Source organism: Carassius gibelio, chromosome A8 (genome assembly GCF_023724105.1).
Source record: "Carassius gibelio isolate Cgi1373 ecotype wild population from Czech Republic chromosome A8, carGib1.2-hapl.c, whole genome shotgun sequence".
NCBI classification, from domain to species: Eukaryota; Metazoa; Chordata; class Actinopteri; order Cypriniformes; family Cyprinidae; genus Carassius; species Carassius gibelio.
In genome coordinates, this window is record NC_068378.1 from 16,389,723 (window position 1) to 16,417,261 (window position 27,539).

At 36.8% G+C, this 27,539-nt stretch overlaps 2 protein-coding genes across 4 annotated transcripts; one reads left to right on the forward strand and one right to left on the reverse strand.

The window, feature by feature from the left end:
* The first annotated feature begins 1,367 nt into the window (after positions 1–1,367).
* LOC128018628 (semaphorin-3F) lies at positions 1,368–18,454 on the forward strand. 2 transcript variants are annotated; one of them, XM_052604244.1, is made up of 18 exons: positions 1,368–1,919; positions 5,052–5,180; positions 9,973–10,133; positions 10,271–10,333; positions 12,503–12,622; positions 12,725–12,818; positions 13,205–13,324; positions 13,444–13,589; positions 13,674–13,788; positions 14,094–14,163; positions 14,304–14,448; positions 14,656–14,878; positions 15,322–15,410; positions 15,557–15,598; positions 15,699–15,856; positions 16,125–16,192; positions 16,300–16,424; positions 16,832–18,454. In XM_052604244.1, exons 2-18 carry the CDS (start codon positions 5,063–5,065, stop codon positions 17,225–17,227), a joined length of 2,253 nt encoding a protein of 750 aa, XP_052460204.1. In that variant the 5' UTR covers positions 1,368–1,919; positions 5,052–5,062; the 3' UTR covers positions 17,228–18,454. The 2 variants fall into 2 exon arrangements, with proteins under 2 accessions (XP_052460204.1, XP_052460203.1); XM_052604243.1 differs by having other exon boundaries at positions 1,369–1,919; positions 16,297–16,424.
* On the reverse strand, positions 18,334–25,706 carry LOC128018629 (actin nucleation-promoting factor WAS). Of its 2 annotated transcripts, none has more exons than XM_052604246.1 (11): positions 25,431–25,706; positions 23,733–23,873; positions 23,379–23,465; positions 22,009–22,105; positions 21,847–21,879; positions 21,713–21,748; positions 21,116–21,284; positions 20,832–21,010; positions 19,819–20,756; positions 19,218–19,326; positions 18,334–19,032 (listed from the first exon to the last, which is right to left on the reverse strand). In XM_052604246.1, the coding sequence occupies exons 1-11, from the start codon at positions 25,533–25,535 to the stop codon at positions 18,980–18,982; spliced, it is 1,947 nt and encodes a 648-aa protein (XP_052460206.1). In that variant the 5' UTR covers positions 25,536–25,706; the 3' UTR covers positions 18,334–18,979. The 2 variants fall into 2 exon arrangements, with proteins under 2 accessions (XP_052460206.1, XP_052460207.1); XM_052604247.1 differs by having other exon boundaries at positions 25,438–25,598.
* Positions 25,707–27,539: the final 1,833 nt, after the last annotated feature.

The following is a 27,539-nucleotide window of genomic DNA, read 5'->3' on the forward strand; positions in this document are numbered from 1 at the left end:
AGAATGTGGGGCTGAATGATAGTGGAGCTGGTGGGGCTTAGTGCATTGTGGGTGAAAATCACACGGAAACCTGAAGTTGACTTGAGTCATTTCCTCTCAGAGGAGAATAAAGGATGCCTCCCACAAAGAGAGAGAAAGACAAGAAACCACCTCCACATCCGCAGAAGTATAAGAAAAGGGCACATTATGTGATGTCATGAAAAGCAGAGCATCTTTTTAATCAGCTGGAGAGGAAACGGTAAAACGTTATACACGCCATTCCACCGACTCTTGAATTATATATAAAGGCTATATACAACATTTGTACATTTAGTCTAAGCACTGGCATTCTAATGCGTTCCAGTGTGACGGAGGCCCTAGAAAGAACACACACCAAGGGCCTTTTTTGTCCAAAATACCATGTCGCAAGATTCTTTTTGTGTGAGAGAGCGTCCTTTCACCCAACCCACCCCCTCTGTTGTGTTTCACCTCTGTCGTCTTGAGTCTTGCAGCTGGATGCAAAAGAACTTTGGGAATTTCAGGACACTTTCTGGCGGGACAAACAGATCCACCACAAATGCACCACAGTGGGTCTCTCAATACAACGGCTTGTCAACTGTCTGTCACTCTATTTGCAGCACAGTGATGTGCACATCTAATGAGGTGAGACAGACAGACAGGATAGACCACAAAGATTTCACACCATGTACAATGTGCTAAACCGTTTTTGAACTTTTTGAACAAAGGTATGAATTTATATATATATATATATATATATATATATATATATATATATATATATATATATATATATATATATATATATATATATATAAAATTCTTACCACTCCATGTTGCATGTTGTTTTTATAAATGTATATAATATATAATAATTAGAATATGTAATTATTAAAATATATTATCATTTATTATATTTCCTATTTAATTTTAAAAAGTATTGTATAGTAGTATTTTATCTTAAATGAAAATATGAATTCGCTACTGTAAAATGTAAACACAATTGGTATGATGAAAATTCAGCATGTTTGCTCAAATTTGCAACTGAAACCTTTGTCAACCAAATTTTTTTTAAATAATAATAAATTTGAATCATTTCCATTAATCCTGTCTAAAATGTTAAAATTATATTTAATAAAACCATAAAACATAAAACTTTTCTCATTGATTATTCAACCACCATATTTAATTATACAATCATCATATGTTGCCTTTTACATGTTTTGTCGTTTCAGTTCAGTTTGGTTAATATTTTATTGCTTAAATTGTCCTAAAACCGTCATGGGATTTTAATGGCAGATTCCATGGTAAAAACATGCCCCGTCACTGATTGTTAAGTAAACTGTGTTTTTTCCCTGGCCAATAACAGAGGAAATGTTCAGTAGTTTCCTGCTCTCTTCACGGTTAAAGGCGGTTCGCTGGGAGCAGTGCTGAGGGGCTGGACCGTGACACTTCACCGGCGAAATAAACCAAACACCTGCCACCGCGCACACTTTCAACTCACGGAGACGTGCAGCGTGGAGCTTGCGTGACAAGAAAACGAACACATCTTTCTGTTTTGTATTCAAAGTGGCAAACGCTGGAGATATTTTCACGAAAACTGCAAAACACATCTTGACTTTTGTTGCCGTTATCTCCTCAACTGTCTAGATAAGAGATTGGAAGTATCCTGAGGAATTACGTGCACAAACTGCAACTTCTATCGCTGATCATTTTTTTGGACTGACTGACACGCCCCAAAAGTGAGAATCCAAAAGGCTAGAGCTATAACAGCTCTTATGTTTTTATGAGAAGTTTTTGGACGGATATCAGAATTTCAGTAAGGCACGAGCTGTGCTCACGAAGACGGTAAAGAGTGAGCGCATCGAGACACCAAAAACACGGAGCAACAGACCGACTGAAACAGAAGACCAGAGAATCGGGTGAATAAAGCTACTTCTCTCAGATTATAGAGAAATCAATATTAAACTTCATTTTGTCACAAAAGAGATTTTGACCTCAGGTAGCCTAGTTGACAGGGAATTTGCTGTTGAGGTTAAAATAAAAAGAGAGAGAGAATGTTGTTTTTTGTTATTAGTTGACAGTACAACAACTGAAAATTTGTGCAAACCTGCAGAAATGTTTATATTTTACAGGCACTCCAATGTCACCTTACATACAGGGTTTATGCACTATATGAGGATGACTGTAGGATGAATCTAAAGCAGAAATCAAATATATCCTGTATGTAGGCTACATTTTCCAGACAGTTATTTGTGTGTTCAGTCAATTTCCTTTTATCTCATCTGTGTATGGATGCTTGAAAAGTTTATACTATAGAGATGTTTTGTGTTAGAGCAGCTTTATGAACTGAAATGTCCTTTTAAAATTGTATTTTTTGTGTTTAAAATTTGATGACTAATTGTTTTTTTTAAACTGGTACTGTCATGTGTTCCTGTGGTGGTTGAAGGTATTATTGTATTTCTGTATTATATGAACAGTTTGGAGAAAGAGACCAAAATCCTTTGAATGTCAGTTCGTGAAGTTTTGTATAAAATAATGTTATTTGCAGATTGAATTTTCATAGAGATCATCAGTTTACAATGAATTAAATCTTAATTGTAATTATGTTTCCTATTAATATATAAAGCTTACAACTGAAAAGTCAGAATTAACATGAGAGGCAAAATGTGCAAAATTTGTCCTGTCCACTTTAGCAAACTCCGGACTATCAAATCTGTTCATAATTGTCAAGTACTAGTGTGGCACTCCAACATCAGGCTTCAGTTTGTATGTGTTTATAAATATTTGACTGTTTTATACCCTTTTTGTATTTACCACTTTGCATTTGGACTTTTAAAAATAGTGGTACAACAACCTAGCGTTTTGTCAGTCACAAAAAAAGGGGAAAAAAACAGACCCGTTGGAGTTGGATTTAATGGATGTCATAGATTGTGCTTGAACATCCATAATTCATATGCTGGCCATTCCGGCGGAGGACGACTGATCCATAATGCATGCTAACAAGAAAGTATAACAGCTTACACCTGTGAAGTTCCACTCAAGATTTAAAACAGCAAATATGTCACTTAACTGTTTACTTGAGTGATGTAGACATGCATTTGCTCTATCTGTCTGTCTGTCTGTCTCTAATCTCTCCGTTCGTCTATCTACGGCATGTGTCTATCCTGTTAGGTTAGGTGTATAAGTGATGTGTGTTTGTGTGTGTGTGTGTGTGAGTGAATGAGAGCCTGTGCTTCCTACTCTTTTCCCTCAAACCAGTGCCAGAACCAACATGTAAGAACACCTGAGTGACTGGTGCTTTTGAACATGTGAAGGGAGAGGAGACATAAGACAGATCTGATCTTGCATAAAGAATGAGTTTCATCAAGAACCAGTGAAACATGGTAAAACATAAGAGGATTTTTGAAATAAGGTTCAAAAGTGAGGATGCTTTGAGCTGGAAAATATGATATCAATTATTTGTTGATTTTCATAGTCTTTCAAAAGAGTACCAAAAATCACAGATGTGCATTTGCAGCTTTTCAATGCTTCTTTGCTCTTTTCTAACACTAAAAAAGCAGCTATGATCCCAGTCTGATGTCTACAGTAATGATACACATCTACATGAACATGCAGACTGAGACAACTATCTCTAGTGTTTTTTTTCTTTTTTTTTTTTTACTCTTTGCTCTCATTTACCAACTTTTCTATGCAATCTACAGTTCTCACTCTATGTCATCTTGCAGTTTGGACATGTAGTACATTCCTGGACAAGCCCCTAGATGCACTTTGAATGTGAATTTGAACCAGTGACAGCTGGCAAAGCCTGGACCGGTGTTTGTTTATGTGTGCGCGTGAGTGTGTGGAAAAGAATTAAGCGAGTTGCCTAGTGTCAAAACATTTGCCTTAGAGTAAAACAGACAAACAGCCCTAGAACGAAGCTGTGACATATGCAAAGATGTAGTATTTCTAAGTGCTACAAAAAAATCTGCAAGTTGGCATGGGTTTTAAGCCGATTTAATTGTGCATTTCCAATGAAGAGAATATATGGACATACAAATCCCAAGTATGTGAATCCCTGCTGTGCTGACATCACTCACATACATCACTGGCCAGCTGGTGATGTCATATACTGAAGCCCAGGATCAGTACCTGATGGAAACTGATCTAAAAGAGGCAGCAGTCACAGCCCTGTACTCCAGCGAGTTCTTCCAAGTTATAACAATGAGCAGCGTGATGGGGCTTTGCGGCAGCTTGGAGTGATTCCCCACCTTTTCCCAGTAGCGTGACCTATTCAGTTATTCTAAAGCATGTTAAATATGCAATTCATTCATTAAATATTGGGAATTCACCAGTTAATTACAGTTATTTTATTGAGAGCATGATGTAAAAAAATGTCCAAATATCTTATTGAAGTATTGGTTATTTTTAGTAAATTAGTAAAGTTTTTGTTTTAAATGTTATTTAAATTTAACATTACATTTCTAAAAAGAAGGGAAAAAAAGAAGTTTATCTGTAATTATTATGCCACTCATGCATGAGTTCCACCTCTCGTACACCGGTCACAAACCACATCTCTTACGATATGATAATCTGCTAACTCTCAAATTAGTCTGTGCAGTTGCACCGAGTGGATGAAGATGATTAACGCCACCTGTTTTTCCTAAAATAAAACTGACACCATGTTGCATAAATGCCGACCCTCTAATGCAGGCCTGAAACCTCTGTCTTTGCATGGAGTTGAATAGAGGAAGGTGTGACAGGCCGGGATTTGTCTGGCTGTTAAAACTCAAGGCTAAATATACAACATAGTTGAGTACAGTACCAGTGTTTGCTTTCTGTTTCTTCTGTTGTCTGTCTAATTCAAACTGTCTCCATCTCTCTTCCTCCTTTTCGTCTCCCATTTATTTCCAAGCTATTTTTTTCCTCTTCTCGTCCTTCGTCTGTTCTTCCTTTTGTCATTTCAGCCTCTTCCTTTGTCGAAATCAGTGATAAATTTAGCCTCTCCCATGCTTTTCTCTCTACATGTCCAACTTGCTTTATTTTCTTTCTTTTGTGTGGTTTTTTTATAGGTTGCTTGCGAATGGGTCTAACTATGAGAGTAATGGAAACGAGACTCCTCCTGTTGATATTGGCTTTGTTTGTGTTTGAAGTGGCCTGCACACATCGCTCCGCTCCTAGAGTACACCTGGCTTTCAAAGGTGAGCACAAACATTATTCATTTCCTGTCTGTGCATACTCAAATACTCAGCTTCTCTTATTCACCTTTGCATACACCCACATGCCTGTATGTACACACACATGTACACACATAGTCTAAATGAGGACATACCAGACTTTGATGGTTAAAGCTATATACAGAATGCTATTTACTAACCATAACCCACACCCTTCCTCTTGAAGAAAACATTTTAGTTGTGTCCCAAATGACATGCTATACACTATATACAGTACTTCACTGTCTATAGTATGACATTTAGACAGGTAAATGCTCTTGATAGCCCCTTCCCCTTCACTATGCAATTAAAGCTTCAACCCTTTAAGTACTAAACATTTCACACTTCTAAGTTAAATAATGCAACATCTGGGTATTTCATTTGCACTTCTTGTTGGAATTTTGAGTGTGAATATTTTACTCGCACTATTTATTTCACAAAATGGCATATACAGTACAACAATATTTTATTTCATTTTTTTTGTTGAGAATGTGTTTGGATGTAGGAAGGTTTTGTCAGATTTGGCTTGTAAGGAGCAATTTTATTTCCACATTATAGCTAATTATGTACACGCATACGGACATGTGTTTGCATGGTTTTACTTTTCAGTGCCAAGTAGTTCTTGGCTGAAAACAAATGGTGGATGTTGATAGCGCGGTTGAGGTGGGGAAGGTTCTGGATCTGGGTGGGCGTCCTCAATGGAGCATATTCCAGAGAACCTCCGAATCCTGTATGTCGTTTATTGTTAAAAAAAAATTCAAGAGCTCAGTAATATTAGTAATTTCCTGGATTTTAAGATGAGATAATGCAATGTGGTGTCACTGGAAATTCCCATTAAATGGAAACTTTTCTCAGTTTTTTTTGCACCATAAAACATTCTATAGGAGGGCAACAATAAAAAATTAAATACCAAGGAGTAATTGTAAATCTAAATATGTTCAGAGGTCTTCTGTTCTCTCTTCATACACACATCAGTGCAACTAATACATACACCGGTATCTTCTCCTTACACAGGCTCTCTAACTATATTTTTGAAGCAGGCTGAAATATTGGCTGCTTAACACATACCTGATGTAAACAGGAATTAAAATTGTGAATCACGTAAGAGGTTAAAAACATGGCGAACATCAAAATACAGCATGCCACCAGAATATATGCACAATTTTGAACTTGTTTATGTTGTACCAACCAGACTGTAAACAGCTTTTTTTTCCGAAGGAGCATTTTCTCCATTTTAGTTTGCTATTTGTGTGGGGCCTCATTCTTTGCTAGGATACAATAACTATGACCTACATTAAAAGCTGACTTGACTTGACTTGAGTTAACACCCAAAGCTACCTTTGTTGGTCTCTCTTTAAATATTCTGTTGCAGTTATTATTTTATTATTTCTAGAAGTTGTTTTTAGGTTATTTGGCAAATTATGACAAGGATATTTTGGGAATAATTTTCCTTGGAAGAATTGCTGTGTAAAATCAAAGAACAAGAGCAACGGGTCAAGACCTGCTTGAAAATTGCCCTCCACTTGGAAACAGACCATTATTTAATAATTAAATAATTGTTCAAAGTAACCTTTTCATATTGTAAATGATATTGTTTGTCGTCTAAAATCACTTGCACTTGTAAAACAATTGTTTTTATTATTTGCATTTTTAATTTAGGCAAACTATTAAAACATTTTAGTTTTGTTATATCAGCCAGATTTTTAATATCGATGCATCCCTTATTTTTTGAGGTGGGATGTTTAATGGTCTGATGATGGTTATGGACAACTGACAGTAAGAGAACATTCATTGCTTCAAAACTAATAAGTAGAGGTTCTTCTATTTTCCAGTAAACCATGTTTGATGCCTCAATTCTGATGCTTGAGATTTAGAGAATTCAGGTGACCCCTCTGTTTTTCACAAACAATCCAATCAAGATGGGTTAAAAGTGCCTTGAAGGAAATTCATAATGATGTTAGTAGGATTCATGAGAAAGAAAAGCTGTTTCCAATATCAATCACCTCTTGTTTCATATTTCACATTGCCCGGGGCTCATATTGCTCCTGCTTGTGCCCTGATAAAACCTAATTGAAGAGATGACTTGGCTGAATTATATGCCTTCAGTAATTTCTAGCTAGTTATTGTTAGCTTTGTCTTGTCTTTCATCACCAGTCCCTGTAATTCCACTGAAACTTTTTGGCTCTGATCCAGTCCATTTCTGCCCTACCCTTTTCCTCAATTGCAATGTATTTTACCCCCGTCAGGAAAGATCACCCCTTCCAGTATTAAGCCCTCTCTCACCCTCACCACCATCCTCTCCTTCACATCAAGAATAGCTAGAGAGAAAAATCCACTTGTCTCATTGGTCTCACTGTTTTCTGTTATCTGAGATGGATTGTTCATTGTTTATCACTGGGATGGTTTTTGTTTCGGAGGCGCCTGCAAATGAGGGAAGGTCTTTGTGTAGCTCTAGAAAGTGTACACAACTAGAGACTATGAGAATACTGTGTGAAACTGGCAAAAAGAGTGAAAGAAGAACGTGATATACTACAATGGCCCTAATGAGCCCAGTTGTAAACTTACCTCTTATAATTAAGCAATTTACTTTGATCAAGTAAAAAATTTATTCAGATTGACATGCTGAATAAATATTTTTTCAGCATAATTCAAATATATTGTGGCAAATTAGTAACGTTCAAAAAAAAAAAAAAAAAAAAAAAAAAAAAAAAAATATATATATATATATATATATATATATATATATATATAAAATTTAAATATTAATTGTTTAATATTGGTAGAAATATAAATGTATTTACTTTGGTAAATAAAGGTTTCTGAATTTAAATTTCAGATTAGTTAAATATAAAATATATTTTGACATTTTTGTTTTTTTATATAATATATGTTTTTTGTTTTGTTATATATGAGATTGATATCTGTTTGAAAGTGCACTAGTGTATTGTTAAGTCCCAGTTGAATTCTTCTCACAACAAAGACTTCCTGCAGGATGTTGAATCACTAGCCTCACCTTTGTACCAGCGTCTGTAATGAACCCTGTGCTGCGTCCACTTTGGTCCACTGCAGGTTTGGCAGAGGTGCTGTGTCCGGTGTTCTTTCCTGAACGGTAAAAAGAGGAAGAAAGGGGAACAGGATTGTACATACGATCTTTCCCTTCTGCCCACCCAGTTTCTTGTCCAACAGATTGTTAGCAGTTATTTTAGCACCTACTCTAGAGCATCATGTAAACACACATTCAAAACATATTAGATACTTTTAGAACATTAACAACGTCATTGAAATGCCCACATTTCCTGTGCCTAAATGTTTCCATGGGTGTGTATACATCCATACGGATGATCATCCAGTGAAAGATGTCAAAGCTCACTGACAAATCTGTCTTCCGCTTGTAATTTGAGGTTTTAGTACATATTTAGCAATTTTATAAGGCTACAGTGAGCTTGTATTAAGCTGCATTCAAAGACTCACCCTGTCACTCAGTAGTGCAGTTCTTGAAATATTCAGCTCTTAAAAGCTCATCAGACACCCTGAAAATGACTCCAGCTCTTTGACCCACTCTTGCATTCATTTCAGCTTGATAAAACCGAAACAAAGTGCTGCGTAGGCTGAGCTAACTCTTATGTTGAGCAAGACTGCATTTATTTGATCAGAAATACAGTAAAAATAGTAATAGTGTGGAATATTATATTATTACAATTTAATATATTTAGAAATGTAATTTATTCCTGTGATGGCAAAGCAGCATTTTTTAGAAGCCATTACTTCAGTCCTCAGTGTCACATGATTTTTGTTAGTGACAGAATTAAAATTAATACTATTAATAGATGTTGATGTTTTTGCAGGCCTGAAATCATCTGATCATAATTCATAACCGACACACGTCGGTTTATTAACTGTAACATTAATTATTGTAAACATTATTAACATTAACTGTAATTCTTGCATCAGGGCCTGGTGTTCTTTTTAAAGTTCTGTGACAGCCTGCAAGAATGTCTGAATAAACAGTTCAAGACTGAATATTTGGCCCACATGTGGAAGTGTTTTTCTGTTTGCTGGCACTCAGGAAATGTTTCATGAACTGTGTTAAGTGCAGTTCACTCCCAAGAGAAACTAACTTGCGCTTCTTAGCTCTTCCTTCCACCTTGGAGAAGAGCTCGCTGAAGACGAGCGGCCCAGAACTCTGCTGTTACAAGATTTTTATTTTAATTATTTCATCTGGAAAAAGGAAATGCCCACAGAAGAACTATGTCAACAGACTGAGAGCATGTTAGGTTAGTCAGAGAGCAGATGCGTGAGTAAAGAGCAAAGAGCTCCCCCTACAGATGAAACTCTATTTTACTAATAGATTGATCTAACTTTTCTACATTTTAACTTTTCTAACTTTTGTACCTTTTAATGTACTTTAATTGACTATTATTATTCAGCAAGGTCAATAAATTGACCAGTGTGACAGTAAATACATCTATATTTTTACAAAAATTGTATTTCAAATAGATTCTGTTCTTTTCCTGTTCCTGAATGCTGAAATTTTTTTTTAAATAAAAGTAGCACAACTGTTTTAATGTATATTAAAATAGAGAAACTTTATTTTACATCATAATAATATATCACAATATTAAATTTTTCCTGCATTTTTGTTCAAATAAATGCAGCCTTGATGAGCATAAGAAACTCCTGTAAAAAACATGAACTTTTGACTGTTAGTGTGTGTGTATATATATATTTATCTAGCAGTTTATTTTTTTTCCTGTGCTTTTCTTTTGTCATTGATCAGAACTTATGGACACTCGAACAGCGAGGCCATTCAGTTTCTCTTTCAACACCAGTGACTACCGGATCTTGCATGTTGACCCAGACCAGGGGCGGTTGTACCTGGGCAGCCGTGAATATCTGGTCTCTCTCGACATGCAAAACATCAACAAAGAGCCTCTCATTGTAAGTGATGATTCAAATGAATCGAATCCATTCACAACAAATCAACACGAACCAATTAGCACCCTAACGCTGACCCCAGAAGAATTGAAGTGTCCCTGAATTCTTCTCATAATGTGGTGGGTGTTTTATGTTTGTAGATCCACTGGCCGGCTCCAGCCCAGAGAAAGGGAGAGTGTCAGATGACTGGGAAAGGCAGGCATGTAAGTTTGCATAATTGTTTTCATCTAACCAACCACAACTCTAATTAGTACTAAATGAATAAATAAATGAGATGTGAGACTCTTGGTCTCACGTAAATCAATATGACCTGTCTCAGTTTTTGTTTGTTTGTTTATTTTATTTATAAAGCACAATTGAATACAACAGCATTTGCCCAAAGTGATGCACAGCAGACTTCAATCTAATACCAATAATACAAAAGACAAACAATACAAAAATAACATACATACACAATTAGTCCTAGTTCAAAATAAGACATGCCTCCGGACTTAATCAAGGTTAAAAGCACGGGATAATAAATGAGATTTTAAGTGAGATTTAAAAATAGCTATTGATGGAGCCATTCTGATATGCAGAGGTAATATGTTCCACAGTTTAGGTGAAGCAACTGAGAAAGCCTGATCACCCCTAAGTTTCGGTCTGGGTATGTTGGAGCCAGGCCATTAAATGATTTAAAAACAAATAATAAAAGTTTGTATTCAATTCTTTAATGTACCGGCAAGCACTCAAGTGACAATAAAATTGGTGTAATATGTTCATGCTTCCGTGTACCTGTCAGTAGTCTAGCGGCCGCGTTCTGGACTGCTTGCAAATGCAGCAGTGCTGTCTGACTGACTCCTACATGAAGAGAGTTACAATAATCAAGCTGTGAAAAAATGAAGGCATGTATGACTTTCTCAAGATCATTAATAGAAAGAAAAGTCTTTACTTTCGCCAAAAGTCTCAGATTTAAAAAACTGGATTTGACAACAGCATTTATTTGTTTATCAAATTTAAAAGCTTTGTCAAATTATACACCCAAATTCCTCACAACTTATTATATGGGGCCAATGGATCAAGACTGAGGTTAGGAGGCACAAAATTATCGGATGGCCCGAACATGATGATCTCTGTTTTTTTATCATCAAGTTTTAAAAAATGTAGGGACATCCAGCTTTTTATGGCATTCAGAAAGGGCAAATTTTTTTGTTGCAGTGGCAGATAAATTTGCGTCAGCATAGCAATGAAAGTAGACACTATGTCTCTTGAGAATAGATCCCAAAGGAAGCATATATAATGAGAACAAGAGAGGAGTGAGAATAGACCCTTGAGGAACCCCACCAAAGTTAGTGGAGCTGGAGTTGAGAAAAACTCACCCAGATCAACTGCAAAGCTTCTGTAACATAAGTAAGACTTAACCCACTGAAGGGCAACTCCTCGAAAGCCAACATAATGCTCCAGACGAGAAACCAAGATATTATGATCTATGGTATCAAATGCCGCACTAATATCTAATAATAACAAAATTGCTGAGGCTCCAGAGTCAACGCTCAATAAAATATCATTATATACTTTTAAAAGCGCTGATTCAGTACTGTGTTGTGCTCTAAAATCTGACTGTAAAACTTCAAACACTGAATTTCTCATCAAAAAGGTCTGTAATTGGATAAAAACTACCTTCTCCAGAACTTTTGAGAGGAAAGGTAGTTTTTAAATTGGTCTGAAATGAGAAAGCTCTGTAGGGTCCAAATTCGATTTTTTTCAAAACAGGCTGCACTATAGCATGTTTAAAAGAAGATGGTACATTGCCCATAGACGGGGAACAATTTATTATAGCCAAAATCCTTGGGCCAGTAACATTAAAAACCTGTTTAAAAATGCGTGTAGGAATAATGACTTGAGGACTGTTAGTAGACACTAAAATTGTGAGAGAAACAGGTTCAAACTGATTAAAAAAAGAGCAGAGCATGAAACAGTTGAGACCGATGGATTATAATCAGGTAACTGAATAGAAGATCTAGTATTGGCAATCTTCTCAATAAAGTGATTATGAAAGTTTTCACATGTTTCCAGAGAGAGGATTAATGGCGGAGTTCAAGGTATTAAGTAAAACTCTGGGGTTGCAACTATTTTTTTTCAATAATATCAGAAAAATTGTTGCCCCTCGCTCATTTGACCATTATCTAATATTTTGACAGCGAAGCCCTAAAAATATCATAAGAAACTTGAAGCTTGTCCTTCTTCTTCCATTTGTGCTCCGTGTGCCTACAGACCTGTTAGAGAGCACGAGTAGAATCATTTAACCATGGTTATGACTTAGATTTAACATGCCTTACCTTTTTTTTTTTTAACAGTGGTTTGTTTGTGTTTGTCTGTGTGTGTGTTTTCAGGGAGAGTGTGCTAACTTTGTGCGTCTGATTGAGCCATGGAACAGGACTCACCTGTACACCTGTGGCACAGGAGCTTATAAACCCATCTGCACCTTCATCAACAGGGGCTGGAGAGCTGAGGTACACGCACACCAACACAAACACAAACATACTCTTTATACTCGTATGTAGACACAACCAGCAGTAACCCAACCAATGCTTTCCCTGCTCTGATGTCCACAGGACTATCTCTTCAGACTGGTTCCTGGATATGTGGACTCTGGAAAGGGAAAATGCTCCTACGATCCAAACCAGGAGAATGTTGCAGCCCTGATTAGTAAGAAACCATTAGAAACCATTTTGCTGCGCAAATCCACGTTCATTATCATTGTTTATTTGCGCATCTTCTCAATTAACAATGGCTCTGTGAAGTAACAGCTGCTCAATGTGAAATCACGCACCTGATGGAATTTACAGCTGATTAGAGAACCGGCTTTACTGATGAGATGCGCATTAATTATCATACAATATTTATTGCGCACCCCTAGAAAATAGTTTGTCAATAATGCAAGAAGACAATAACAAGTCAGTACATTGTTGATTCAGTTATGTCATCCAGTTCAGCTCTCTTTCAATAGTGTGTGCAATAAGTCAAGCGTCGCCATCTAAGCAAGCCAAAGGCGACAGCGGCATTCATCTTTTCCTCACCTCTCCTCCATCTAGATGGGAACCTGTATGCTGGAGTGCCGGTGGACTTCATGAGCACTGATCCAGGTGTCTTCAGGACCATGGGGAGCCGGCCAGCTGTGAGATCAGAGCAGTATGACTCTAAGTGGCTGAATGGTAAATAACTTGGCTGTTCATACAATTTAATTAGATTGACAATAAATATTTGCTCAGCTGTTTATGTTCCCCTTAAATATTTGTATGGACATTACAGGCACACTCTGTTTATTTCCTAGAACCTGTATTTGTTCACATGAAACAGATTCCTGACAGCTCAGAGAAGAATGACGATAAACTCTATTTCTTCTTCCGTGAGAAGAGTCTGGACTCGGGGGCTGGAGCGAGTCCAAGTGCGCTGGCCAGAGTGGGCCGTGTTTGCCTGGTGAGCAAGATCTTGCTTCTTGTAACCAGAAACTGAACGTTCACAGCTCAGCCAGTCAATAAACAACTGTTCATTTTATTACAGAATGATGAGGGCGGACAGAAGTTACTTGTGAACAAATGGACAACGTTTTTGAAGGCCAGGCTGGTGTGCTCTGTGATGGGCGATGATGGGGTGGAAACCTTCTTTGAAGAACTGAGTGAGTGTTGTTTTTTTTTTTCTTCCCAAGTTTATTTCATTGCAGCAGTGTTAAATCTGCCAAGTATTTCAGATATAGCAAATACTGTTGTATTTTAAGTGATGCATACTTAAAGGGATAGTTCACCCAAAAATACAAATTCTGTCATTTACTCACCCTCATGTCATTCCAAGCCTGAATGAGTTGCCTTCTTATGTTGAACATAAAAGAAGATATTTTGAAGATTGTTTGTAATCAAACAGTTGATTGTTTCCATTGACTTCCATATTATTTTATTTCATATTATACCTTCTCGTCTGCTCCAGGGGACGTGTTTATCCAACCCACCCAGGATGAACGAAACCCGGTGGTATATGGTGTCTTCTCAACTTCTGGGTACATATTTTCTGCAGATCAACACAAAATGTCAAATTATAGCAATTTCTGCCTTTTCATACTCCTCTTTTTGTGCTTTAATTTCACTTTGGAAATCATTTAATTGTTTCTGAATTTGTGATATTTTTCTTGTCTCTTAGTTCTGTGTTTAAAGGCTCAGCCGTCTGTGTCTACTCAATGGCTGACATCCGAAATGTCTTTAATGGCCCTTTTGCCCATAAACACGGACACAACTACCAATGGACTACTTATACAGGGAAGATACCCTATCCTCGTCCGGGAACAGTGAGTTTCACTCAGTTTCTCTATTAAGCTTTATGAAAAAAATTACAATTTCACCCACAGTATTTGTTATTGCATATCCATTTGTGTTTCTTACATTCTTAGAGTGTCTATGATATATTTTATGGCTATAAAGATATTTTTAAGACAAGCAAACCCAGAAGCATGTACATTTTTTCTGACTGGCTTTTCCTCCATGTCCCACATCAGTGTCCAGGAGGCACATTCACACCAGGCCTTCAGTCCACAAAAGAGTTCTCAGAGGATGCGGTGAACTTCATTCGTGCTCATCCTCTCATGTATCACCCCGTGTATCCCATTCACAAGCGTCCTCTGGTGGTGCGCTCTGGTGTAGACTATCGCTTTACTACTATTGCAGTGGATCAGGTGGATGCTGTGGATGGCCGATATGAGGTTCTCTTCCTGGGAACAGGTGAGCTTGCATCTTCTGAATGCAGATATTTGTCAAGATAAGGGAATATGTTAACTTGGTGTGGTATAGTTTAGTTGTTAAAGTAAGCATGAAATGAAAATTCCCCATATCTTTTTTGTAAATGCATATTATAGATCTTGTTGTGAACAACTCATCCAGGAATATGTACATTTTTTCAATCATTTTTGACCTCATAATGTTAAATTAAAATGTCATAATATGCTGGAATTTTTTTTTTTTATTTAAACTCAGCCCTGCGAGCTCACATGTATCTGCCTCCACTTTTAAACGCAACGACCAAAACCCAATCAACAACCGTTGCACAGAACCAAGTCCCCACCATAGATTTTTTTTTTTACATTTTCTGATCATCTGTAATGTAAGTTGCAGATTTTGGTAAACATATTGTGCAGACAGTGTATCACTTTTCCCTCACCTCACAGATCGTGGTACTGTCCAAAAAGTTATAGTCCTGCCCAAGGATCCCACCACAATGGAAGAGCTCACTTTAGAGGAAGTGGAAGTTTTCAAGGTAAATAAATTTTACAAGTATTTTTCAGACCTCCTTCAGACAAGTATTTTAATGTCATACTAAAAAGAAATAATGACATTTGTGTGTGTGTGTGTGTGTAATACATTTTTTTAAATATAATATGCTATTCTATTCCTTATTTATAGACGCCTGCTCCTGTCAAAACAATGTACATATCAGCCAAAAGGGTAAGATATAATAAAACACATTTTAATAGCCTCTAATTGTTAGAAATGTACAGAAATGTTATTTTATATATATTTATAATTTTAGTTTTTTTTTTTGCAGCAACAACTGTACGCATCTTCAGAAGCAGGTCTTACCCAGATGTCCTTGCACCGTTGTGGAGTATATGGAAAGGCCTGTTCAGACTGCTGCCTGGCCAGAGACCCCTACTGCGCTTGGGATGGGGAAAACTGCTCTGCCTTTACACAAGCCACCAAAAGGTCTGAAAAACCAATCTTTAAATGGGTCATATGATGATTTTTTTTAAAGATCATTATTTTGTGGATTTGATGTAACAGGATATGTTGACATGCTTTAATGCTCAGAAAACACATTATTTTTCAAATAGAGAAAAATAGAAATCACATTATATGACCCCTTTAAAATTGTACTTATTTATATTTAGTCTCCTCACAGCTGAATCAAGATGAGAGTGAATGATGAGGAAATGATGTGGCGTTTGATTTGATCTTGTATTATTTCATATAGGAGGAGCAGGAGGCAGGATGTTAAACATGGTGACCCTTTGCGTCAGTGCCGAGGCTACAACGCTAAAGGTAACAAAAACAAAGAGTCATCAATAAATAGTCTGCAAGATTATAATGAGGGTTGTCTGATGTATTTGTATAATATGACTGTAATATCTTTCTGTATTTACCAGTAGAGAGGAGACTGCAGGAGAAAGTTCAGTTCGGTGTGGAGGGTAGCAGCACATTTCTGGAGTGTGTGCCGCGCTCTCCTCAAGCCACTATCAAATGGCTCTACCAGAAAGATGGAAGAAGAAAAGTGGTATGATTGGATTCTTTACCTTGATCTCAAACCAACCAACTAACCAGCCAAATATAACATTACATAACAAGATTTTTATTTTGGTGGTTAATATGCATAGTTTAAAGAAATGAAACATTTTATACAGCAACATTAAGACACAATAAATTAAGAAAAAGTAACATTAAACAAATTAAGATTTCTAGTTTAAATAAATGCAGTTTCTACAAAAATATTAAGCAGCATAACAGTTTTCAACAATAATAAAGGGCATCAAATCATCATATTAGAAATTATTTCTAAAAGAGAAGTTACTTTAATATCTAATAAAATGTCAAAATATCACTGTTTATTTTTAGTCGGATATATGCAACCTTGTTCAGCATGAGAAGTTTTTCAGAAACATTTAAAAATGTTTTTGTTGACAGTTGAATCGAGACGGTGAGGTCCTTAAGACTCCTCAGGGGGTCCTTTTGAAAACACTCACCAAATCAGACGCGGGTCTGTACCATTGCCTGGCCACAGAAAATAACTTCAAACATACGCTGGCTCGTGTCTCTTTGCGCATCCTGGACCGGGACATCGCTGTAGCCCTCACCACCCCCGATGAGGAGGAAGAGGCATCAAGGAGACATCACAAAGACCATCAACAGGACCCTGCACCTCTGACCCCAGAGCTCCTGCTGGAGCCTGAAATGCGTCTGATTCAGCAGTACTGCAAGTCCTACTGGGAGCAGCTGACGGCCGGGGGAAACTCACAGGCTGACCTCCCCAAACGTACAAATCGCAGACACACAGATGCACTGAAGGCTAGTGAGGAGTGAGGAGGACAAGAAAAGAGTCACCTCGCTCCGAGCGGTTTGTGGACTTGCATAGGTTAGTTCATATGCAGTGGCGCCAAAAAGTATGTGGACACTTTTGGACCATTTAGACACTTTTTACAGTGTTCACAGTGAATAAAAATAGAGTTTTGATTCTTAAAAATCTAAATGTATTCATTTCCCCCCAAAAAGTATTTGGAAACTTTTAAACAATTAATTATGATTACATTTGTACAGTATTCCAAAGTATTTTTGACATCTAAAAATGAATTAAATTACAGTGTTCAGAAGTTAACCAGTTGTATAAATTAATGTTATTAATATTCATGTAAAATTAATTAATCCAAATATTTGGAAATGGCTTTTTAGAGATTTTTACTGTGTTTAAAAATCTTTTTTTGTTGTTGTTGTTGATGTAGGACTTAACATGTCCATTTGCCACAATGATTTGACTGAATTTCAGTATTATAAACCGGTATAAGCTTTTACTAATCTCACAAATTAAGCTATAAATGACCTCCAGGATTTACATACTGGCTTTAACTAAAATCAAAAAATCATCCGAACCATAAAGCACCTTTAAAGAGGATATTACCTCAAGCTTTGAAACGTTCCACTATCCTGTCATCAGGAAGACCCTTTGTTAACTCACCAGTCACTGGGCCAGTGCCATGTCTAATGTTCCACCTGGATTATGAAATTGTAAGAAATGTATGTATATATGTTTATTAGTAATATATGTATGGATTCTAATAACTGTGTTAATAATGGTGCCAAACATTTGCAAGAACTCGTTCGTCTTCATATCTGTGACTGTTTCTCACCATTTGTAATATATATTTATTTGAAGTTGTATAGTTTTGTTTGTATGGGATGATCTTTGTTGTCAGAGGATACTGAATAAGGGTGGAGGGCATTTTTGCATGATTGAGAAATTCGATATGTTGTCTTATTTATTTAAAATATTCAAAATGACTGACACTGACACTTTTATGTTGTTCATTTCAGTTCACACTTTGTGCCTGGTTGAGCAATCACCGTTTTAGCAAATACAAACGTCATATGAGTTCACTCCGATAATATCTAACACTGGAAATATTTCACAAAAATTGTCTCTCTTTTTTTTTTTTTTGTAATATAGTTAGAATAGTGTGGTTGTAAATTACAATGTTGTGTCTTGCTCTTAGATACCTTGTATGGAAAGAAATAATAAATAATTTGTGAGCCATAGATTACATTTTCAGTTCACATGGGAGTATATTTACATATTGCAAATAGATTCAGTACAGATCCACATTATATCAGTTATAGAATCTACATCAACTGATAAACACATAAAGACTGAGAACCTTTGAGACTAGAAAGAGAACATATGCATGATATATGGGTACAATATTTTACTTTATTTTTTAAATTAGATGACCTTTTAATTACCTTTGATATCACTGGATGCTCAGGTAAACAAAAATACTATAATTTAATAAATGTAATCTATAAATGTAATATTTAGCAAATCTCAAAAAGAAAATCCATTTTTCATCCTGTATAATAAAATGTTGTGGCACCTAAAATCACCCGTAGCATTTTAAACAAATTATTTCTGTGTAATTGATTTAATATGTTTAGGAATAGAATTTTCATATTGGCCGTTTATCCACATTTTTCTGAGTTGGCCAGAACATCAGTACATCTCCCTTCCAAAACATCTAAAACTGCCTAGGTACATATATTTAAAGTATTTCAGTTACACCAGGATTAATCCCACTCTTCATCGTCCTCCTCGTCGTCATCAAATTCATCATCCTCTTCTACAAGATATGGTAGATAAGGCATGGGGTTAAAGGTTAATAGTTATGGAAGATACCAGCAGACCAACTTATTGTCTGAGCATTAATTACAAAATAAATTGTGTAAATATTAATATAAAGGTACTACATTTTCCCTTTCGTAATTACTATAATAAATGACAAAAAAAAAATGATTGGGTGGTTACCAGATGAATGGATGACTTTACTCCTCTTCTGCATCACCATCATGAGAGCTCCAACTATTCCCTCTCCTGTATCCAGGGCAGGCGGAGGTGGTTCTGGGTTGGCGCTCACCTGGGCAAAAGACATTACTTTATATATTTTGTATAAAGTGTAATACTTCAAGCATAACGAGAAGCTAACATTATGGGAACCTTATCCGTGCCTAGATCTTGTGTGTGGGTGATAATGATAATGACCTCATCTTTTCAACAAAATATTAGACTGCATTTATTTTTTATCACAAATACGGAAAAATCTGCAATGATCGCGAAATAGTATTACAAATTCAGATAACATCTTTCTGTTATAATGTATTTTAAAATGTAATTTATTTCTATGACGGCAAAGCTAAATTTGTAGCATGCATCCCTGCCGTCCCGAGAAACATTTCTTATTGTAATCAATGTTGAAAACAGTTGTGCAAAAAATGTTCACAATTCTTTAATGAATAGAAAAAAAAGAACAGCATTTAAATAGAAACTTTTGTGACATTATAAAAGCCTTTACTGTCATTTTGGATCAATTAAATGGTTAATTATTAACTTTGGTGGTTTAGATACTCACTTTCTTGAGCTTCATCCCTGATTGAATCTGGGAAAGTAATGCCCCTCTACCCCCTTCCCCACTGCTGGATGCTGGAGGTGGTGGACCACTTGGAGATGAGGGGTTGTTTCCAAAGTTCAATGGAGGAGGAGCAGCAACGGGAGCTGGAGGAGGAGGAGGAGGTGGCGGGGGAGGTCCACCTGCACTGGGTTTGGCTGACATCGGAGGGGCCGGAGGGTCAAACCCAGAGGAATTGCTTCGTGGAGGAAAGTTGGAGTCAAAAGAATGAGGTGGAGGCAGAGAATTAAAGTCTTCAGGTGGAGGAGGAAGAAACGAGTCACAGGGTGGAGGAGGGAAGAAATCAGACGGGGGAGGAGGTAATAGCGTATCAGATTGCGGTGGAGGTGGCAAAAAATCACTATTGTCTCTTGGAGGCGGGGGTAAGGGTGAGCTCCTCACACCTGGTGGTAGTGGAGGTGGGCCTGCCTCGGCAGGTTGGGGCGGCAGAAAGCTACCTCGTCTTTCGGTCATTTGTGGTCCAGGTCTCTTTCCTGGAGCGGGTGTTAAAGACTCCCTACGTTCTCCTGGAAGTGGTGGTGTGGGCAGACTTCCACTCCGACCTCCAGGTGGAGGTGGTAAGGGTCCACTGCGGGATCCTGGAGGTTGAGGCAATGGCCCAGTACGCCCTCCGGCAGGCACTGGTGGCAGGGGTCCTAATGATGAAGAACGGGCCGGCAGTGGACCGCTGCGGCCCTCAGGGGTTTGTGGTGATGCAGCCGCTCTTTGGGGTGTTGGTGGAAGGGAACCTCGATGAGAAGGTGGACCAGAGGACTGACCGGGGACAGGAGGTAGAGGCCCCATTCGACCTTGAGGGACAGGCGGCGGCGTTGAGGAGGACCCAGACGGCACTTGGGGAAGAGAACCCCGATGTCCACTGGGAACAGGAGGGCGATTAGGCTCTAAAAGAAAAATAAACAATAGATTTAACATGAAACAAATCTAACATTTTAACTTTGTATATCACCGGGACTTACCCTGCTGGTTCACAGCCTTTTTAACGGCCTCAATTCCACCTGAACGCTCAATGACCTCATAGATGAGCTGAGAGGTTTCTGAATCGTTCATATCTGCTTCACTGATCCCAGCACAGGACAGAACTTTCATCAGTTCCGGGTCCAAATTGTTGGAACCCATGCCAAGGTGACTTACATGCCTGAAATCATGACACACACACACACACACACACAAAAAGTAAGCAAACAAAAACCTCTTCAGAAGACATTTCTCTTGGTAAAAGTGAGTCTACTTATTCACTCACGTGAATCCACTGGGTGCTCCAATAGCCCCTTTCAGCAGTTTAAATCCTTTCTTCTTATTTTTCTTGTCTTTCTCTTTCTTGTCTTTCTTTGATTTGGAAGGGGTAGGTTGGTTCTGGCTATTACTTAGTGCCAGTGGAAGCATGGAGGAAGAGGTAGGAGTACCAGAGTCTGTGATTGAAGATGCAATAATAGTGTTCTTTGATTATTATTTGTGTACACTTCATGCCGTTTTACATCACTGAACATATAGAGTTAAATATGTATTGTTTTCAGAACATTCAATGCTTGTAGTTTACATGAGAGGCAGAGAAAGCGCAGGATGTTTGGTGGAGGGACAATAATAACCCTTTATTTTCTTTTTTCTTTTTACAGTAACCATATGAACACTATTTCAATTTAGTAAAAATGGAAGCAATAAAAACAACTGCAGCACAAGAAATAGATTAAACTGCCGTGTCTTTTCAAATAAAGTAAAGGCTAGTGAGCATCTTTATTAAGACGTGAAAGGTCTATTAAAAACATAACTTTTAAAATACAAATACTTTTAGTTTCTCATAAGACAAGCAAAATATTATTGTAAAAAGCGATTTACTTACCATTTGGTGGAGGAAGTGGTGGCAAAGCCCCATGATCTAAGAATATAATAGAAATATATTTGACTTGCACTTTATTCAAATAACCTACCCTTCTAAATAAATAAACAAAAAGGATTTTTGAGAAATTACATTACCTCTATGTTCTTGTCCTTTTTTCTGCTGTTTATCTTTATGTTATTAGAGGAAAACAAAACATTTTAAGTGAGATGCCTAATTACAGTAGATCCATCTTCATTATCAGATTCATGAAATTGAAAGAAATGGTTCAAAGAAATTAATACACAATTATTGGATACCAAAACGATTATTTCTCTGGCTGATCTTCTCCTCCACCACGGCAAAGAAACTGTCGGCCTCTGCTACATCTGCAAAGTTCAACCCCACTTGACACTCCTGAGGAGAGATGCAAAACAATTTTTTATTATTATTATAAAGATGCCTGATTAAAGTAAACAAGAAAGCATAGTTAACTATTAGATAATATAGGGTTAAATTACACTGCCAGAAGCGTACATTAAAGCTGATGATTGTTTGAACATTACGATAACATTCTTATCATTAAGCTAGCCAACTTTTGGAAAGTAGCCTTAACATACGTTGAAAATGAATGTTAAATCAAAATTTTGTCATAATTTGTGGATAAACATTAGTATTAGATATAAGCCAAAATATGGCAGAGCCTTTAAAAACTTTAACTTAGATTTTAAGATGTAAAAAAAAAAAGAATAATAAAACATATCAAAAGGAACAGCTATCAACATAATTAAACAATTGTTTCCAAATAAAACGTCACCAAAAACGGTAAAAAAATGTATCAGTACAAAATAACAGTAACAAATGTACACATCCTGATAAGCCACTGTGCTTTGACCAAGGTTGCTTCTCAATATTCTAACTGATGCTTCCACGTTTCCTCGCTCCTCCGTCCTTGAGCCCTTGACCCAGAAACCGATCTAGGTTAGCCACCTTAAAGGATATCTCAAATCTCTAATCGCACTGTGAGGAGGTGAGAATGAGGATTGAGGAAGCTGCTATAAGAAAGCTGCATCCTTTGCAGAAGTATTTCTTGTCGAAAAACCTGACACATGTAAATTCTCCTTCCCCTTAACATTTGTTATAATAATCTTAATTAATGTTTTTTTTTTTGGGGGGGGGGGGGGGGCAGTGGTGCAGCTAAGACAAAAGGAAAGAAAGCGAGAAGAACAAACGAGGATATGCAAATAAGAAGTATTCAAATGCAAAGGATGCTGGGTATTCCTTCCAGCTTCTTTACTTATAAAATGTGACTGTGTTTTGTTTACTACATTAGATAGTTCAATCAGTTTTCAAAATAGAGTTAGAGTTACAGTGTGTCTGACAATACATTGTGTTATAGTTTTATGGCCAGTTAGAGTTTCATCAGCAACAACTGCATGCAAATACTGTGGGTAACTTTAGCTTCTTTTGCTTGTCTAAATGCAACAGCAGATAGTTCTGTTGTAGACATTAATATGAGGAAGTAATGATGCGCTAAGATAACTTTACAGGAAAGAGAAATAAAAAACTTCCCTGATTCAATTTTTTTTTCTTATTGCTATGTCAATCTGCATACAAATGTTAAAATCAATTGTAAGAATAGCAGTGAGGCTGCAATGAACTGCTTTACATTCAGCAGGTAAATACTTACGTCTCCAGGGAAAGTGTGAAAAAAAGGCCTGGTCCTTTGGTACATCAGTTGATTATAGATTTCCTGTTCCCACACCAGATTCCCTGCCTGGAGGGAAGAAACAGGTCTGAGATCATCTCAGTTTTCTCCCAAATAAAAGCAGGTCAAACAATTTGTGGAACTAAATGGGTAAATGCGTATTCATTTTATTTTATTACATATATATTTTTTAGATAGTTTGTTGAGATGTTAATTCATGCACATGAAAATGTGATGCTTATTATAATGATCTGTAAAATCTAGAAATGTCAGAGCTAATGCATTTATTGAGGGCCTGCGGTTTTCACCGTGTTTAGCAACAAGAGCGTTAAGAACCTTGATGTCATAGAGACGGATGAAAAAGGAGCGCAGAGGACTGTCTTTGACGAAACAAACGACTCCAGACTGCTGTGGTGTCCAGCGGTTCGGCTCACTCGGAAGAGCCATAAGTAACTGCACCACCGCTGAGGACAGAGACTGCAGACAAAACCAGAAAAAGGATGTCATTAGTGCCACACTTCCCTCACGTGCATGATTGCATGTGAATTATGTTCACTAATGAACACCCCAAGCAAACTACACCCAGTGTCCAAAACCTGTACCTAAAGATGGCAGGTCTATATTATACAATAGCTCTTTAAAAGCCTTATTCTGTGGCAGGAAATGTCTTTAAGCAACTTCCCCTGTCAAACCCCCCCTCAGTGATCACAGTTCAAGCTGCAATGAGGGCTAATTTCACACCTTCTCTTCCTTTTAATCACAAAAGTTTTCACTGTGCATTCAAGCAACACCAAAAATGTACCCACAAAATGGCAGTTGTAGCACTGTAGGGTCTGATCTGTCAGAGAAAGGCAACCATGTTAAAAAGAATCTGTGTTAATGTCCATCAATATTTTTTATTAATAATAATTATAAATATACATACTTTTTTGTTTGTTTATTTATATATTTTTTTTTTTTGATGAGCATGTACTACTTACATTTCTGAAAATTAAGCAATACAATTTCATAATCGGTGCATATTTGTATGTATGTACAACCATTAGATAAATGCTTCTGCATGAATACGAATGTTAGTATAAAGAATATAGCCGGCAACAACAGGATCTAGTCCTGACTGTGTCATAATAGAATGATTGGAGGAAGCAGAAATAAACCACCCAGTACAGAAATGAGAAAGATTTTTGGATTTACTGGTTCATCAACAGCTTTCTTTGATGTGCATTATGACCTATGTGACTGTGATTAGATAGGCAAATAAATAAATGCATGGATGTATTTATTTATTTAAAGTTTATTTAACAGGGACCATACAAGCAAACATAGTTACAATACAAAGCCTGTAACTGATGTGCAGCATATAGAGATTATAGCTAGTGCTAATTTTCAACTATGTGTGTGTACAGGACATTATCCATTAATTTTCCAGGCATTTCCGTTAACCCTAAAACACAATGAAATGAAGAGCAAAATTCAAATAATAGGTGAAACACTGGTACATAAAAAGAAATACAGAAATATTGAAATATTTAAAGAAAATGTAAAGAAAATACAATTTGAATTTGAGATGAAGAAAATTTCATTTGTAACGTGTCACGCGGGGACTGAAAATATCACTGTACTGATATTTCACACTTTAAAAAACATTAAGAGTACTGTTACAATACATGCATTGTCTAAATAATGCTGATTTTAATAAATGTTGCACTGTTTTGCATTAAATGTGCTGTTTAACATTTTACAATTTTTGCTGTTAAAAATTTTTCACAGCATAAGGTCACTTTTCTGTAGGGTTTTGCATTCTTTTTCCATTTAAAACACAAACATTTGTACACTTTAAAAGTCACACCATTAAGTTACAATGCTTTTCTAAATTAAGTTACAGAATTTGGTATTTTTTTTCTAACACATGGTCAAAGTGAAAATGTTCCACTTCATACATGAGATAAATGAAGCTTCTCAAAAAGAGAAGTAAAACGTTCTGGTCAGTAGATCTTTTCTTCAGATATTGCCAAACAGTTTGATATTACTTACCACACACCTCTTGCCCAGCAGTTGCTCCAGCCTCTCATTCTCCTGTGGACTAAGCAGAGAGCTGCCCACACTCTCCTGGCCTTTCCCCTTCGTTGCTCGCTTCATGGCCTCATATGCTCATGGAACAAACCGTTAAAAAAATGAAACTCGAAAGAGACCTTGGAAGAGAATGAGAAATCTCCTCTGTACTACTGGTGACTTGACTGAACAGCGAACATTGAGTTTCTCTTCCTAGTTCTTACTCTCAGCATCAGCAGACAAAAGCTTTTCACAGGAAATGGACAGCCACATGTTTTTTTCTATTTTCATTCTCTCGCCTTGTTGTCAATGTGACACTGTATACTCATGTTGCTTTCAGATGAGAGCGGAAGTCCCCTTAAAGCCACCCTGTCACTGGAGTCAGATCATCAGAACAGCCTTTCTGCACTGTATCATGTGTTTCAAGATTCTGTTAGTCGGCCCATGTTTGGTGACTTTAATATCTGTCTGTATGTCACATATGATGAAGAGCAGAAATCAAACTAAACAAATGGACTCAGGAATTAATAATAGTGTTTAAATAAATAAATAAATAAATAAATAAAGGGGTGGTGAAAGGAAAATGAAATATATCATGGCCATGTCATGTTAAGGGAGTTTTGGCCTTTCACAAACTTTCACCAAAAAGCACCTCACACAACCACACTGAAGCTTCTAGTTTTTAACTGTTAAAAATAATAAGCTGAGGCAATAGTTGAAAAAAAAAAAAATCAAGGCAAAACATCGCACTGAGATTTGTTTGTTTTGTTTTTGGTTCTCTTAACAAATGTAGTTGTCTTCTGTACTTTAGGCAGTTAGATTTGTTTATCCAGTCAATGCTAAGTGGCTAAAAACTCTTGTCACAGCTAATAAAGATTTGTATGAAAAATTACATTAGCATGGAAAAACATTCGATTTTCATTTAACCTTTATTAACATGTTGTCCCCGTTGTTTCGCAGCCAGTAGTTAGCTTGTTAATTAAATAGCCTACCATAGGTTGGTGTGCTAGCATGTTTGGCACAGGTATTTTTTTTACAAATCTATGTTGTCAGGATTGTTAACGAGTAATATCTTGCGAAAAGCTTAAGAATTTTGTATATTGCAGTTGAATCTTTAACAATCACCTCACAATTGCTATGGGACTCTTATCACTATTTAAAAACTTGCCAACAACACGCATTTCCATGCTATTTTGACTAGTAGCTAACTTAGACTAGCCCAATTGCATTTGGAGCAGGGTCCCCCAGTACAAACCAATTTCCGGGTGTAAAATACATGATTTGGTGGGGTTCCCCTGGTAAAATTTGAATTCCAGAGGCTAAAAATCACGTTATTGTGGACGCTTCAACCCACGGACATTAAAAACAACCAACGGCAGCAGTGTTAATGTGTCCCAGTTCTGTGGGAAAACAGCAGATTTAGCAACACAGCACGGGAGCTGGACAATTCCAAATATCAGTTCCTACCATGCTAACCATTCTTTTTTACAAAAGCTAGTTAATTAAGGATGTATACTACTAAACCATGTTATATTGCCCAATTGAACTCATTTCATAATTAATAAACTTTATTAACAGAACTAATAATAATTGCGTAAAGAGTGGTTGGGTGGTAGATATTTATGTTTCAGTACTGTAGTAAAACAGTATGCAATAACCTAGCGAGTTTAAATGATCTTACATAAAAATATTATTAAATGAATGCCACTTTATTGGGACAAAAACAACTCTACACCCACACTGCTAACCACCTAATAACAACTGTATTATAAGTGAGACATTTTATTTCCAATTTTCAAATATTTAGGCTACTTTTTTATTGAAAATAAATGTCTTTCTGATCTGATATGTGATGGGAAAGGGGAAGAACAAGTTTGGTAAAAGGCGGACTCACACTCGGGTCTCTCGTGTCAAAATCAATCATCACACGTCTTTAACTCGCTGCGCTACTGATTCTACAGATAAATAGACATCTTTTGCAGTGTTTATCGCAGCCAGGCAGTAATTGACAGTTAATGTAAATAGTCTATGGCAACAATTTGGTCTATTTGTCCTTTCACTCCATTTCTCTGTCGAGCTGCTTCACAGCAA

Excerpts from the sequence above, each read along its gene's own strand:
- LOC128018628 (XM_052604243.1), top strand. The coding sequence starts at position 5,063 with ATGGGTCTAACTATGAGAGTAATGGAAACGAGACTCCTCCTGTTGATA. Across the intron at positions 14,449-14,655 it reads CCTATCCTCGTCCGGGAACA|TGTCCAGGAGGCACATTCAC; the intron begins GTGAGTTTCACT and ends GTCCCACATCAG. Across the intron at positions 16,425-16,831 it reads AAGATGGAAGAAGAAAAGTG|TTGAATCGAGACGGTGAGGT; the intron begins GTATGATTGGAT and ends TTTTGTTGACAG.
- LOC128018629 (XM_052604246.1), bottom strand. The coding sequence starts at position 25,535 with ATGAAGCGAGCAACGAAGGGGAAAGGCCAGGAGAGTGTGGGCAGCTCT. Across the intron at positions 21,285-21,712 it reads ACCACTTCCTCCACCAAATG|ACTCTGGTACTCCTACCTCT; the intron begins GTAAGTAAATCG and ends CTTCAATCACAG. Across the intron at positions 21,011-21,115 it reads GGAGCACCCAGTGGATTCAC|GCATGTAAGTCACCTTGGCA; the intron begins GTGAGTGAATAA and ends TCATGATTTCAG.